At 47.0% G+C, this 17,084-nt stretch overlaps 1 protein-coding gene across 2 annotated transcripts in view; it reads right to left on the reverse strand.

The window, feature by feature from the left end:
- LOC140729236 (solute carrier family 2, facilitated glucose transporter member 4-like) overlaps window positions 1-16,729 on the reverse strand; it is a 61,945-nt gene extending 45,216 nt beyond the window's left edge. The window contains exon 1 of one of the 2 annotated variants that reach the window (XM_073048786.1): window positions 16,579-16,729. In XM_073048786.1, coding sequence (XP_072904887.1) covers window positions 16,579-16,617 — 39 coding nt within the window. In that variant the 5' untranslated portion in view covers window positions 16,618-16,729. The other variant, XM_073048785.1, reaches the window with a different exon arrangement.
- Between the last annotated feature and the right edge of the window lie 355 nt (window positions 16,730-17,084).

The following is a 17,084-nucleotide window of genomic DNA, read 5'->3' on the forward strand; positions in this document are numbered from 1 at the left end:
GAGCGTCACAGGTGTTAGCAGGTGACATAGTGCTGTTAGCAGGTACAATACAGACAGCTAGGTACATTTTAGATACAGACATACATTTATATAGCTATTGCCCATGACACCACTGGCATTTAGGGCAGCAGTGAAGGTCCTCCATCCAAGGAAACATGGAGAACGTCTGGGGGAGCTTCACAAGAAAGATCCTGTGAATGAAAGGCTTCGTGTATGAGGAGCAGCTCAGGCTCCAGGCCTGAGTTCTGAGGGTTGAGGAGGAATCGCTTTGAAACCTTCCAGGTACTGAAAGGCTTGCACAGACGTGGAGAAGATGCCTCCGTCAGTGGGAGAGTCTAGGATCTGTGGGCACAGCTTCAGAATAAAGAGGTCTCTCTTTAGGACTGAGATGAGGAGGACCGTCTTCAGCCAGAGGGTGGTGAATCGGTGGAATTCATTGCCACAAACGGCTAGCTAGGCCAAATCACTGGGCATGTTTAAAGTGCAGATCGTTAAGTTCTTAATTGGTTAAGAGATAAGGGGAGAATGGAGGAGAATGCAGTTGAGAGAAAAAAAGGAAATGGGCCGTGATTGAGTGGCAGAGCAGACTCAATGGGCCGAATGGCCTAATTCTACTCTTACATCTTATGGTTTGGGTATCGGGGTGGAGATACCGTACGTCTCTTTTTCTCTGCTGGCCTGGACAAGGTGTAGCCCCCCCCCCCCCCCACACTGCCCCTGATCAGGGTCACGTGAAGCCATGGGGGCAGGTGGTGGATGGTCGTATGAGCAGCCGGTGCAGATCACAAGTCCTGGTTATGTGACCACTGACGCCAGGCAGACAATCTCTGTGGCTGGGGTCACCTGTCTTGTAAAGACACTGCCCAGGAGAAGGCAACGGCAAACCACTTACGTCGAACAATTTGCCAAGAACAATCAAGGACAAAGACCATGATCGCCCATGTCATACAACAAGGCACATAATGATGATGTCATACAACAAGGCACATAATGATGATGCTATCTTACAGTTCTATCACTCACCCCATTTGTTTCCATCTCTCCCCCCCACCCACAATGCCCTCCACCAATCACCTACCAACATCTGTCCCTCCTCCCCCTCTTCCTCTACGGACCGACTGTCTCCCTCTCCGCTCCCAGTCTTGATACGGGGTCCTGACCCGGAACGCCGACCACCCCTCTGCCTCCACAGATGCTGCCTGACCCTCAGTTTATTTACTGAATCCTGGCTAGTAATCCGAGCTAAAGTCATCACAAGGTCAGTGCAGAGAGAGTGCTTCACAGCCCAGACCGAGGCTCTTCGACCTCTTCCGTTCATACTTCCATATTTCCTTAGTGTTTTAAAGAATTTACAGCACAGTAACAGGCCTTTCTGGCCCAACAGCCAATTCAAAGATTCAACGTACATTTATTATCAAGGTGTGTAAACAGAATACAACTCTGAGATTCGTCCTCCCACAAACAGCCACAAAACAAACACCACGGAACCCGGTCAAGAAAACGTTAAACACCCAACGCGCGGAGAAAGAAGACATTGGGCAAATGGCAAAAGTGAGCGGACAAGACGTAGATTATCAAGCATTAAACTAGGAGTCGGGTGGTATTCAGCCTCGCGCTGCTGCCCCGCTGTAGGCCGCAGGTCCAGCCTTTGCTGAGGCACCCCAGACCACATTGATGGTCCTGATCAAACTGCTCAAAATCAGCAAAAAAACAAGTAACTAGAATCCAGGAACGCATGCAACATGAACCCCGAAGTTCCCCCAAAACGAGTCCACAGCCTCTCCGATCTACCCTTGCAAAGTGGATCCCAAGACCCACCCGTGTGACCTACTAACCAGAACGTCTTGACAATGTGGGAGGAAACTGCAGCACTCAGTGGAAACCCATGCAGTCACAGGGAGAACGTACAAACTCCTTACGGGTGGCGTACAACACAACTATTCCAACAATCCCATCCCCCTGCTAGGTAGTGTAGTGGTTAGCACAACTTTATAGTACAGGCGACTCGGGTTCAATTCCCCTGCTGCCTGTAAGGAGTTCAAATGTTCTCCCCGTGACTGCCTGGATTTCTTCCCACTGTCCAAAGAACATAAGAGATAGGAGCAGGAGTCGGCCTTCTGGCCCGTCGAGCCTGCTCACCATTCAGTAAGATCATGGCTGATCTGGCCATGGACTCATCTCCACCTACCTGCCTTTTCCCCATAACCCTTCATTCCCCACTATGCAAAAATCTGTCCACCCGTGTCTTAAGTATATTTACAGAGGCAGCCTCCACTGCTTCATTGGGCAGAGAATTCCACAGATTCACCACTTTCTGGGAAAAGCAGCTCTGGTTCTGGTACAAAGACATACCGGTTGATAAGATAATTGATCATTGAAAATGGACCCGTGATAAGGCTAAGATTTTTTTTAAAAATCGGGGGATTGCTGGGGGGCACAGCTCGAAGGGCCTATTCCACCCTGTGTCTCAATAAATAATAAAATGAAATATTTTCTTCCCTTCCGCCCCACATTCCCAAAAGCTGCCCCCAGATTTTACCCCTCACCCACACATGGGGTGGGGGTGGAGAGGCACTTTACAGCGGAAACCCCGCACGATATTGGGATGTGAGGGGAAACCAGAGCAGCCGGAGAAACCCATATGGCTTTGTGGAGAACATGGACACGCACAAAACCAATCACAGCGCCAGAAGCCGGCATCAAACCCGGGTCTCCGTGGTAGAGAATTCCAGAGCTTTACTAGGAATAAATTCCTACCCATCCCAGTGTTAAATCCTGACTGGCTGCATCACTGCCCGGTATGGGAACTGTACCTCCCTCAATCGCAGGAGAGTGGTGTGGACAGCCCAGCGCATCTGTAGTTGTGAACTTCCCACTATTCAGGGCAGTTACAGAGACAGATGTGGAAAAAAGGGCCCGAAGGATCATTGGGGACCTGAGTCGCCCCAATCACAAACTGTTCCAGCTGCTACCATCCGGGAAACGGTACCGCAGCATAAAAGCCAGGACCAACAGGCTCCAGGACAGCTTCTTCCACCAGGCCATCAGACTGATTAATTCATGCTGATATTTATATTGATTATCCTGTTGTACATACTATTTGTTAAAAATTACTATAAATTGTACATTGCATACTTAGACGGAGAAGTAACGTAAAGATTTTTACTCCTCACGTATATGAAGGATGTAAGTAATAAAGTCAACTCAATTCAATTGGGATCAGTTTAGATGAGCATCTGGGTCAGCATGAATGAGTTGGGCTGAAGGCTCTGGTTCCATCTCTATGACTCTAACCTAAAGCTAAGTTATTTAGTGCTTGTGAATGGACAACACTCATCCCAGAAACGCTGGAGGAATTCAGCAGGCCAGGCAGCATCTGTGAAGGGAATATATAGTTGACACCTTGGGCTGAGACACTTCATCAGGACCAGATAGGAAGGGGACAGAAGCTGGAATAAGTATTAAGTGGGAGGGGCAGAAATTCAGCCAAACCCAGGTTGGAGACCTCTAAGAGAATGCTAACCTTATTACTGGGTTTGGAGGCTTGCTTGTCTCAATGACCCGGAGAGCCTGTTGGCTGGAGTCAGGACTTTATGCTTTGGCTCTTGGTAGGGTCACCCATGCCAAACAGGTCAAAGGGTAGAGGTCATACTGAGAGTGGTCCACCGATCCTCCAGGTTCGGGGGTTCAGCTCAGGACTAACAACCTTGACTAATGAAACAAAATTGTTAGAGAAACAGCATTTTAAATCTGAGTGTGACAGTATTCCTGAGTCTCCAGCTGAGACCTGCATGACTGGGAGTCATGAAAACCAAGAGGAAGCTACTGACACAATGAAGGAAGCCCTGAACACCACCAAGCCCAAGGGCAGCCGGAGATGGAAGATCTTCATTGCTGCCCCAAACACCACCCCAAACTCAGGTTGGAGAAGCAACACCGCATATTCAGCCTGGGTGGCCTCTAACCCAATGGCATGAATATCGATTCTCTGACTTTTAGTAATCACTCCCCTCTGTTCCTCTTCCCCCCCTCCCCATTTCTCTCTTTTTCAATTCCCCAATCTGGTTAATCTCTCACCAATCTCTTCCCCACCCTAACCCTTATAACCTGCCCATCACCTCCCTCCTCCTTCCCTTTCTTCCATGGTCCACTGTCCTCTCCAATCAGATACTATCTTCTTCAGCCCTTTACCTCTTCCACCTATCACCTCCCAGCTTCTTACTTCATTCCCACCCATCTATTCGCCTTGCCCCTCACTTGGTCTCACCTATCACCTACCAGGTTGCACTCTTTCCCTTTCCCCTCACCTTCTTGTTCTGACCTCTTCCTGCTTCCTTCCCTGTTCTGATGACAGGTCTCAGCCCAAAATATCGACTATTTATTTACCTCCATTGATGCTGTCCGATTGCAGAGATTCTTCAGCATTGTGTGTGTGTGTGTGTTGTTTAGCTATTCGGTAAGATTGACACCATAACACTAAGTCCCAGTAACACCAGAGGTGGAAGTACTCGGAAGGCAGACCACGTGTTACTTGGGGTGTGGACCAGATTTGTGGCTGGAGTTGGAGTCATAGAAAGCTACAGCACAGAAACAAGCCCTTCAGCCCATCTAGACCATGCTGAACCATTTAAGTTGCCTACTCCCAATGACCTGCATCAGGACCATAGCCCTCCATACCCCTCCCATCCATGTACCTATCCAAACTTCTCTTAAACGTTGAAATCGAGCTCGCATGCACCACTTGTACTGGCTGCTCATTCCACACTCTCACGATTCTCTAAGTGAAGAAGTTTACCCTCATTTCAACTTTCACCCTTAACCCATGACCTCTAGTCCCACCCAACCTCAGTGGGGAAAGCCTGCTTGCATTTACCCGATCTACAGCCCTCATCAAATTTCCTCTCAATTTTCTAAGTTCTAACCCAGGGGTTCCCAACCTGGGGTCCAAACAGTATGGGTCCCAAGCACAAAAAAAGGTCGGGAATCTGTAAAAAGGTCCTTCAGTCCTGGCAACATCCTTGTAAATTTTGTCTGAACTCTTTCGACTTTATTTACATCTTTCCTGTAGGTAGGTGATGTACAAGATAAACAAAATACAAGCTGAACTTTACCACGTTCGATTTCCTGCTTCCGTAACACGGACCAGGGATGGTGGAAAATGCATGACAGAGTACCAAGGTCACCAACACTTGACTTACGGACACCCTGTCCATGCGAGTGAGTGTTTGGGATGGATGGAGCTGCCACAGGGCTGCAAGTTAACTTCTGCCCAGGTGGGACTGGGACTGGGGCAGTTCCCTGTGCTGTCGCCCCTTCCCGAGCCACAGCCACTGGAGGCTGGGTGGTGCTGAGCGGAGCTGGGAGCTCTGGAACGTAAACTCTCAACTCGCTTATGGGAGCACAGACTGGCGATACGGAGACACGATCCGCTGTTGCGGATCTCAGTACACGAGCACCGAGAGGGACGCCTCTTTAACTGGGACGCTGTGGAGGTCTGGCACAAAGCAGGCAGGAGAACTTTTAGGAGCATGGTTCCCTTCTGATAACTCCGTAAACAAACATATCAAAATAGACGCCATCTACAAACCCCTAACAGCCAATAGAATTCAAAGGTCAACTGAAAGGGTAGCCAATCAGGACTGAGACAAGCTGGGGTGGGGGGGGGGGGGGGGGGAGTCCTGTATAAACACAAGCATTCCCAAAGAGAAACCGGAGGGTGTCACCTCGACTGGTGATGAAACATCTACAAGCTAATTGCCAAGCTGGGTGAACACCGCATCGTCAAACCCCTCAGCCCCAGCTGCCGGTATTTGCCACCAATCTGAAAGAGCTGGGAGCACTGGGCAGACTCACTGAGCCAGTGGGGCTGCTCTTTCAGCACCCGCTTACTCCCCTGTCACCACTGGTCCCGTGATCCTCTCCCACACACTGCTAAGGACAGCGCTGGAGTGGCCATTCAGCTCACAATGCTGTGACGATCTTGATGTCAAGTTACACAAAATGTCCTCCTCCTGCGCATCATGCATATCCCTCCGTTCCCCTCAGACTGGAATCGGCTTAGTACTGTCTCATGCATCAGTATCAGGTTTAATATCACCAGCTTAAGTCATGAAAATTTCATTTGTGGCAGCAGTACATAGTAATGGAAAATTACAGTAGGTATATACTGCATATATTAAGCAGCTAAGTTACATAAGCAGTGTAAGAATGGAAATTTAAAAAGAAGTAGTGAGGTGGTGTCCAAGGGTTCAATGTCCATTCAGATATCGGATGTCAGAGGGGAAGAAGCTGCTCCTGAATCGGTGAGTGTGAGCCTTCAGGCTTCTGTACCTCCTTCCTGATGGTAGCAATGAGAACAAGGAATGAGAACCTGGATGAGGGGTGTCCTTAATAATGGATGCCACAATTTTGAGAAATTTCTCCTTGAAGATGTCCTGGATACGACGGAGGCTAGTGCCCATGGTGGAGCTGACAGAGTTTACAACTCCCTGCTGCTTACTGTGATCTTGTACAGTAGACCACCATGACCCCCCCCCCCCCATACAAGAAGGTGATGCAGCCAGTTAGAATGTTCTCCATGGTACATCTATAGAAATTTGCCAAAATACAGTGAAAGGCTTGTCTCGAATACTGTTCATACAGATCAGATGATTACACAGTGTATTAAGGTGGAACAAGGTAAAACAATGGCTATGCAGAATAGAGTGTAAAAGGTAGGGAGTGCAGTGCAGGTAAACGATGAGGTGTAAGATCACATTGACGTGGATTGTGAGGTCAAGAGTCCAATTTATCGTACTAGGGAACTATTCAAAGTTCAAAGTAAATTTCTTATCAAACTACTTATATGTCACCATATCCAACCCTGAGATTCATTTTCCTGCTGTCATAGAGCCAATAAATCCATATAATAATAATCCTAACAGAATCAGTGAAGGACCACACCAACCTGGGTGCTCAACCAGTGTGGAAAAGACACCAAGCTGAAGGCTCCAATGCGCAGGATCGGGAGAGGTTACAAGACGGTTGCAGACGTAGCCAGCTCCATCACGGGCACAACCCTCCCCGCCACCAAGGACACCTTCAAACGTGGTGTCTCGGGAAGGCAGCATCCACCATGAAAGGTCCTCACCACCTGGGACGTGCCCTCTTCTCATTACTACCAGCAGGGATGAGGAATGGGAGCATGAAGACACACACTCAACATTTGGATGGAATTCCCCTTCCACCATTCGAGTTTCGAAAGGTCCATGAACACTACCTCAAAGCTCAAAGTAAATTTATTATCCAAGTACATACGGTGTATGTCACCATATGCAACCCTGAGATTCATTTTCTTGTGGGCATACTCAATAAATCCAGAATAGAATAATAACCATAGCAGAATCAATGAAAGACAGCACCAACTTGGGGTTCGACCAGTGTGCAAATACAAGAAGATGTAATGATAAATAAAGAAGCAATAGATATTGAGAACATGTGATGAAAAGTCCTTGAAAGTGGGTCCATTGGTTGTGGGAACAGTTCAGTGATGGGGCAAGTGAAGTTATCCTTACTAGTTCAGGAGCCTGATAGTTGGAGGGGTATAATGTTCCTGAACCTGGTGGTGTGAGTCCTCAGGCTCCTGTGCCTTCTTCCTGACGGCAACAGTGAGAAAAGAGCATGGCCTGGGTGGTGGGGATCCCTGATGATGGACGCTGCTTTCCTGCAGCAACATTTCACGTAGATGTGTTCAATGGTGGGAAGGGTTTTACCCATGATGGGCTGGGCAGTATCTATTACTTTTTGTAGCATTTTCCATTCCAGGGCATTAGTGTTTCCATACCAGGCTGTGATGCAACCAGTCAATGCACTCTCCATCACACACCTGTAGAAGTTTGTCAAAGTTTTAGATATCATGCCAGCATCTATATAGTCTTATAACAGCCAGCTGACAGGAGGTACAGGAGCATTAGATCCCACACCTCCAGGTTCAGGGACAGTTACTGCCCTTCAACTATCTGGCTGCTGAACCAGTGTGGATAACTTCACTCACCTTAACTCTAAACTGATTCTACAACCTATGCACTCACTTTCAAGGACTCTACAACTCATGTTCTCAATATTTATGGCTTTTACATTTATTATCATCATTCTTTTTTTTTGTATTTGCGCACTGGTTGTTTGTCAGTCTTTGTGTGTAGATTTTCATTGGCTCGATGGTATTTCTTTGTTCTACTGCGAATGCCTGCAAAAAGATGAACCTCAGGGTAGTTTTTATTGACCTACAGGTACTTTGATAATGAATTCACTTTGAACTTTGACATAGCCACCGGGCCAGGTTGAAAAGGTCAGTGTGTCTGGAGGAGAGGGACAGGCCGGCCCAGCTCGCTCCAGCGCGAGGTTTACTCATCTCTGCGCTGAACTGAGGCTGTGGCCTGCAACTAACGGGCTCCTGGATCGGCTGCAGCGATGCCTGGCTTCGTGTCGGTGGACTCACTTTCGAGAACCTCAGTTCTGAATGTTATTTGCTTACTTGCGATGTTTGCGCAATTTGGTTTTTTTTCTGCACACTGGGTGTTTGACGGTCTTTCCTTAATGGGTTCTATTGGGTTTCTTTGTTTGGTGGCTGCCCGTAAGGGGATGAATCTCAAGATCCTACATAGTATACATACTCCAAACGTACTTTGAAGAGCTGAGAGATGCAGAGGCATCTAAGCCTCAGTGCAATTCACCAAAGGTTAGTGCCTGGTAGCCTTTAACACATGTTCAGAGGTTGTAGGCTCAGCCAGCTCCATCACGGACACAGCCCTCCCACCACCAGTGACACCTTCAAGATGCTGAACCTCAAGAAAGTGACACCCATCATTAAGGATCCTCACCATCCGAGACATGCCCTCTTCTCGTTACGACCCAAGTTCTGAGTAAATTTATCATCAAAGTACATCGTATGCTACCCTGAGATTCATTTTCTTGCAGGCATACACAGTAGGACAAGGGAATACAACAGAATCAATGAAAACCAGCACACAAAGACTGACAAAGCACCAGTGGGCAAAAGGAGGCAGGCGTACGGATGCCGGTGCTGGAAATCCAAAGCAACACACGCGTTGATGCTCTGGGCCGAGACCCTTCATCAGGACTGGAAAGGAAGGGAGAAGACACCAGAATAAAAAGGTGGGGGGGAGGAGAAGGAGGGGGAGAAAGGGAATCAGTCCAGAGTTGTGGTGAGTAAAGTTATCCATGCTGGTTCAGGAGCCTGATGGTTTAAAGCATACCTGTCAAACTCAAGGCCCGCGGTGGAATTATCTTTGGCCCGCGAGATAATATCTAATTACTATTAAAGCTGGCCCCAGTAATCGAAGTGCCTATGGCGTATAATATGGCTAATGCTGAGTTTACTTAGGTACCAGGTTTTCAGGGTTTTTAGTGTTTATTCGGCAGTCTTCTTCATAAGAAACGGAATTTGTAAAGTGAAACACTTTGTAGTTATAGCAGAGACTGAGACACATGAGAGCAGGCTGAAAAAACGGAGGCAACGAAAGCTGCGTTCGCACGTGTCCGACTGATCCGGCCCGCATGAAGCTGCATTTTGCTCAATCCGGCCCGTGACCTAAAATGAGTTTGACACCCCTGGTTTAAAGTAATCGCTCTTTCCAAACCTAGTGGTGTGGAACCTCCTTCACAACATCAGAGTCAAGAAGGGTCATGGTGGGACATTGGGGGGGGGGGGGGGCGAGGTACAGAAGCCTGAAGACCCACTCTCAACATTTTAGAAACAGCTTCTTTCTCTCTGACCAAAGCAGAGACATTGATTAATTTTAAGAATGAGAGTAGCCAGTTTCTTGACAAGGACTACTGGGAATACAGTAAAGCAGAGGTGCGATTACAATCAGGCCATCTTGGGTAAGTTGATGAGGTAAGTTTCTGGAAAGTTTCTCTTTCTCATCTCAGTTCTTCATCCCTTGCCTGTTGGGGCACAGAGGTGTTGTGAGAGTAGATCTGGGCAGTGCTTTGCTCTGTGTGGGATGTGAGACGCCTGGTTGACCTCCAGTCTCCCAGATGAACACATCTGCACCAGGTGCACCGAGCTGAGAGACCGTACTTGATGACCTTTGACTCGTATGGGAGAATGAAGAGCTGCAGGGTGGTGGTCATCCCGAGGCCCCAGGAGGCAGGTAACAGGGTGGCTATCAGGAGAAAGGAAGGGAAATGGACAGCCAGTGCAGAGTACCCTGTGGCCACTCCCCTCAATAATAGACACTGTGGAGGGGGACGACCTACCGGAGTGCCGCAGTGACCGACTCCTTGACACTCAGTCTGGTGCTGTGGCTCAGAAGAGCAGAGAGCTGAAGAAGACAGGAGCAGTGAAAGGAGATTCCTCAGTCAGAGGAACAGCGACGAGATTCAGTGGGCGCCAGGGAGACACCCGGGGGGATATGTTGTCTCCCCAGTGCCAGGGTTAGGGATGTCCTGGATCAGGCCCACAGCATTCTGAAAGGGGAGGGTGGGCAGCTGGAATTCTGTGAACATATTGGCACCCGATCCAGAAAGCTGTGAAACAGGACCTCCAGGGTCGGAATCTCTGGATTGCTGCCTGTGCCACGTGCCAGTGAGGGTAAGAATAGGATGATATAGCAGGTGAATGTGCAGCTGAGGAACTGGTGTGGGGGGCAGGGGTTCACTGGGGAAAGTATGACCTGTACAAAAGGGTTGATTACACCTGAACCCGGGAGGTTGGACAGGTTTGCTAGAGCCGTTTGGGAGGGTTTAAACTAATTTGTCGGGGGGGGGGGTGGGAACCGGAGTGATAGGGCTGAGGATGGGGTAGTTAGTTTACAAACAGAGGCAGTGTGTAGTGAGACTGCTAGTGAGGAGAGGCTGATGATCGGGCAAAATTACAGTCAACAGGATGAGTTGCAATGTAGAAGGTGGACAAAATTGAAAAAGGTGAATACAGGGCTGAAGGTGTTATAGTTGAATATGAGCAGTATACAGAATAAGATAAACGAACTTGTAGCACGGTCACAGATTAGCATGCAAGATGTTGTGGGCATCACTGAATCATGACTGAAAGAAAATTATAGCTGGGAGCTTAACGTCCAAGGACACACATTGTATTGGAAGGACAGGCGGGAAGGCAGAGGGGATGGTGTGGCTCGGTGGGTTACAAATGAAATCAAAGCATCTGAAGAAGGTGACACAGGGTCAAATGGCGTTGAATCATTGTGGGTAGAACTAAGGAACTGCAAGGATAAAAAGATCCTGATAGGAGCTATTCATAGACCTCCAAACAGTAGTAAATTTGTGGTCTACAAATTAGTGGGAGATAGACAATTCATGCCAAAAGGACAATGTTAGCATAGTCATGGAGGATTTTCAATATGCAAGTAGGTTGGGAAAATCTGGATGGCGCTGGATCCCGAGAGGGGGAATTTCTCAAATGCCTACAAGAGCAGCTGATGGTTGAGCCCACTAGGGGATCAGCTATTCTGGATTGGGTGTTATACAATGAACCGGAATTGATTAGAGAACTAATGGTAAAGGAAGCTAAAACCAGATGTATCAGTATTACAGTGGAGTACAGGGAATTACAGTGGCAAGAGAGAGGAAATGGCCAAAATTGATTCAAAAAGAACAACGGTGGGGATGATAACAGAGCAGCAATGGCTGAAATTTCTGGCAGCAATTCAGAAGGCACATGATATATACATCCCAAAGAGGAATACAGAACTGTGGCTGACAACAGAAGTTGGAGTCAAAGAGAAGGCTTATAACAGAGAAAAAATTAGTGGGAAGTTAGAGGACTGGGAAGCTTTTAAAAACCAACAGAAGGCAACTAAAAGTCATAAAGAAGGAATAAGCTAGCAATAATATTAAAGAGGATAGCAAAAGTTTCTTCAGGTACCTAAATTGTAAAAAAGAGGTGAGAGTAGATATCGGACTGCTGGAAAACAATGCTGGAGAGGTAGTAATTGGGGCAAGGACATGGCAGATGAACTGAATAAGTATTTAGCCTCCGTATTCAATATGGAAGACATTAGGGGTATGCTGGAAGTTTGAGAGTGTTGGGGGCAGAAGTGTGTGAAGTTGCCATTGTTAGGGAGATGGTTCTTGGGAAACGGAAAGGTCTGAAGGTGGATAAGTCACCTGGACCAGATGGTGTACACCCCAGGGTTCTGAAAGATGTGGCTGAAGAGACTGTGAAAGCATCAGTAATGATCTTTTGAGAGTCTCTAGATTCTGGCAAGGTTGCAGAGGAAAGGAAAATTGCAAATATCACTCTACTCTTCAAGAAGGGAAAGAGGCAGAAAAAAGGAAATTATAGGCCTCAGTAGTTGGGAAGATGTTGGAGCCGATTGTGAAGGATGTGGTTTCAGGATACTTGGAGGCACATTATAAAATAGGTCATAGCAGGCATGGTTTCCTCAAGAGAAAATCTTGCCTGACAAATCTGTTGGAATTCTTTGAAGAAATAACAAACAGGATAGACAAAGGAGAATTGGTGGATGCTGTGTACTTGGAATTTCAGAAGGCCTTTGACAAGGTGTCACACATAAGACTGCTTAACAAGCTACGAGCCCATGGTATTACAAGAAAGATTCTATCAAGGATAAAGCAGTGGCTGATTGGCAGGAGGCAAAGAGAGGGGAGCCTTTTCTGGTTGGCTGCCGGTGACCAGTGGTGTTCCAGAGGGGTCTGCGTTGGGAACAACTCTTCCTACATTAAATGTCAATGCTTTGGATGATGCAATTGACGGCTTTGTGGCCAAGTTTTGAGTAAGTAGGGAGGCTACAGAAGGACTTAGACAGAGTAGGAGAATGGGCAAAGAAGTGGCAGATGGAATACAGTGTCGGGAAGTGTGTGGTCATGCGCTTTGCTGGAAGAAATAAAAGGGTAGGCTATTTTCTAAATTGGGAGAAAATTCAAAAACCTAAGGTGCAAAGGGACTTGGGAGTCCTCGTGCAGGATTCCCTAAAGGTTAATTTGCAGGTTGAGTTGGTGGTGAGGAAGGCAAATGCAATGTTAGCATTCATTTCAAGAGGAATAGAATATAAAAGCAGGGATGTAATGTTGAGACCTTATGAGACACTGGTGAGGCCTCACTCAGAGTATTGTCAGTAGTTTTGAGCTTCTTATCCAAGAAAGAATATGCTGACATTGGACAGGGTTTGACAGAGGTTCACAAAAATGATTCTGGGATTGACCAGCTTGTCATATGAGGAGCATTTGTGGCTCCGGGCCTCTACTCACTGGCATTCGGGGGGTGACCTCTCTGAAAACTATCCAATGTTGGAAGGCCTTGATAGAGTGGATGTAGAGGGGATGTTTCCTAAGGCAAGAGGACACAGCCTCAGAATGGGGGGGGGGGTGTCCATTTAGAATGGAGATGAGGAGGGGTTTCTTTAGCCAGAGAGTGGTGTATCTGTGGTAATCATTGCCACAGGCGGCTGTGGAGGCCAAGTCACTGGGTGTATTTAAGGCAGAGGCTGATAGATTCTTGATTAGTCAGGACTTGAAGGGATACGGGAAGAATGAGGCTGAGAGGGAAATGGATCAGCCATGATGAAATGGCATAGCAGACTCAAAGGGCCAAATGGCCTAATTCTGATCCTATGTCTTATGGTCATCTACACTAGGTTGGCACATTATTAGGTTCACCTGTACACCTTGTTAATGCAAATATCTAATCAGCCAGTCATATGGGGGCAACTCAGTGCATAAAAGCATGCAGACATGGTCAAGAGGTTCAGTTGTTATTCAGACCGAACATCAGAATGGGGAAGAAATGTGACCCAAGTGACTGACCGTGGAATGATTGCCGGTGCCGTACAGTGTAGTTTGAGTATCTCAGAAACTACTGACACTCTGGGATCTTCACGCACAACAGTCTCTAGAGTTTACAGGGGACAGGGTGGAAAAGCTAAAAAAACAACCAGTGAGTAGCAGTTCTGTGGGCCGAGAAAAACCTTGTTAATGAGGAGGGTGGCCAGACTGGTTCAAGCTGACAGGAAGGCGACGGTAACTCAGAAAGCCCAGCGGCGTGCAGCAGAGCGTCTCTGAACACACAGCACGTGGAACCCTGACATAGCCGCAGCAGCAGAAAACCACACATACGTCATCAGCGGCCACACGAATAGTCACAGCAGGCACCTGATAAAGCGGCCACCGAGGATATCTCTGTTATACGATGACAGAGGATTATCTCTAAACTGAAACAAATGTAAAACCCCAAAAAAGTAGAATTATATTCAATTAATTATATTTGATGACTCCATCATATTGTGATTTACTGTATTATATTTTAGGGTATTTTAAATTTTAATGCAGTGTGTGCTATTTTGTTACAACTCATAATTTATATTGAACTCTAACTTATCGTGAATTTAAACCGTAGGTATGCATTAAAGCAAGATTTCATCGTGTAAGTGCTAGTCTTTATCAATCCATATCTTTTGAATATGAACTGATTAAGTAACTGACAGAACATTCAGCACTGCTGCGCCATTCAGTCGGAGTGTGGCCAAGTTCGAGGAAGCACTACCAACCCCATATCCCTCAATTGCCTTCAGATCCAAAACTCATAATGAGAAAGTCTGCAGATGCTGGAAATCAGAGTAACGCACTCAAAATGCTGGAGGAACTCAGCAGGCCAGGCAGCGTCTATGGGAAATGCCTTTCCTGTGTTACTGGGCTAGAGGATACCACTTGATTAAACACTGTTACTGGATATACTTTATGTTGCAATATTTTATTCTGTTGTATAAATCGCTGTCCACTAGACTGCATCACTGCCTGGTCTGGAAACACCAATGGCTTTGAACAGAAAATCCTACAAAAAGTAGTGAATATGATCTAGTCCATCAGGGGTAAAGCCATTGAGCGCATCTACACAAAATGCCATTGCAGGAAAGCAGCATCCATCATCTGGGACCCCCACCACCCAGGTCATACTCTCTTCTCACTGCTACCATCAGGAAGAAGGCACAGGAGCCTCAGGTCCCACACCACCAGGTTCAGGAACAGTTACTGCCCCTCAACCATCAGACTGTTGAACCAAAGAGGATAAATTCACTCAACTTCACCTTGCCCCATCATTGAAATGTTCCCACAACCAATGGACTCACTTTCACGGACTCTTCATCTCGTGTTCGTGATATTTATTGTTTATTTATTATTATATTATTCTTTCTTTTTGTACTTGCTCAGTTTGTTGTCTTCTGCACTGGTGAATGCCCAAGCTGGACGCTCTTTCACTGATTTTGTTAAGGTTGTTATTCTATCGAGTCTGCCCACCAGAAAGTGAATCTCAGGGCTGTATATGATGACATTCATTCACTTTGATAATACATTTACTTTGAACTTTTGTACTGAACTCGATAGAAGGCTAGAAATTACAGCCAAACATTATTACTGGGATATACTTTTTAATAATTTCATGAGTTCTGTTGTACAAAGTATTTAATAAGATATCTGGTTGGAAAATTATATTCAACTAAATATTACTGCAAAAATCCTCACTTGGTAATATTTTAATAATACAGTATTGATGTACAAACTATTTGAAGAGATGTTTAGCTGGAAGATACTGCTCACCTGAACGTTATTACTGGAGTACATCTTACTTTAAGAATACTTATTTTAGAGATACAACTTAGAATAAGCCCCTCTGGCCCTTCGAACCACTGCCCAGCACCCGGAGGAAACCCACACATGCCTGCTCTATAAACTGTTCTATTGCACAACCTACATATGAATAATAATGTATAATTAATATTAAGTATGTTAACAATATATTTGATGCACTGATTTTCATGACGTCTATTACACCAATGACAAATGGATTACATAGAACATACAGCACAGGAACAGGCCATTCGGCCCACAGTTATGTACCAAGCCAGCTAAAAAAGCAAATTACTCAAACACTAATCCCTCCTACCTACACCATGTCTATATCCCTCCATCTTCCTCACATCTATGTGCCTAATCAAACATCTCTTAAAAGCCCCTAATCTATTTGCTACCACCAGGCAGTGCATTCTGGGCATCTACCACCCTCTAGAGTAAAAAGCTTGCCCCTCACATCCCCCTTTGAACTGACTCCACTCACCTCCAATGCAAGCCCTCTGGTATTAGACATTCCGACCCTGGGAAGCAGATACTCCCTGTCCACTCCATCGATGCCTCTCATAATCTTGTAAACCTCTATCAGATCTCCCCTCAGCCTCCAGCGCTCCAGAGAAAACAGCCCAAGTTTATCCCGTGATGGTCCTTGTTCTCTAAACCAGGCAGCATCCCGGTGAATCTCTTGTGCACCCTCTCCAAGGCCTCCTCTCTTCACCATAGAGAATTTATATTGACTTTCAGTATTTATGCCGGATCATTATACTGTAAGGTATATTGCTGTGACTACAGGATTGTATACTACACTCTACCGACTGTATGCATATTGTTTGGTTAATGCCGGCTATGCTAGTTATTGTTTGGTTAACGCCGGCTATGCTAGTTATTGTTTGGTTAATGCCGGCTATGCTAGTTATTGTTTGGTTAATGCCGGCTATGCGGAGAGCTGGAGCAGCGACTTCCCTCGTTCCCTACCTCTGGTCCACCAAGTTGTTGGAAACCGTGGAAAACCATCGCTGCGATGCCCCGTTACCCCGCCGCCGCCCTCACTGGGGAGCCGAGCGAGCAGACGTCCTCCCCCTGCCGCGGCCGGCGAATTTGTGCCGGCCTCTGGGGCTGGGGAGGGGCTCCCAGAGCCGCGGGGCCAGCGAGTTCAGACGCGGTCATTGGCTCCGGTGGAAGGAGGGGCTGGGATCACGGGAGGCAGGCGTGGGAAGTTCGGTCAGAGGTGTGGAGAGAGGGAGGGAGAGAGGGGAGAGTGGCGGGGTAGAGAGAGGTGAAGGGTGAGGAGAAGGGGTGGGGAAGAGAGAGATGGAGGGTGAGAATGGTGGGGAAGGAGAGTAGGAAGGTGAGGAGGGGTGAGGGAAGGAGTGGAGGGAGGGGTGGAGAGTGAGGGGGATGGGAAGAGGGAGGGGTAGAGAGAGGAGGGGAAGGAAAGAGAAAGAAGGGGAGGGAGGGGTTGAGAGAGAGGGGTGGATGAA

This window comes from Hemitrygon akajei, chromosome 6, assembly GCF_048418815.1.
Source record: "Hemitrygon akajei chromosome 6, sHemAka1.3, whole genome shotgun sequence".
Taxonomy (NCBI): Eukaryota; Metazoa; Chordata; class Chondrichthyes; order Myliobatiformes; family Dasyatidae; genus Hemitrygon; species Hemitrygon akajei.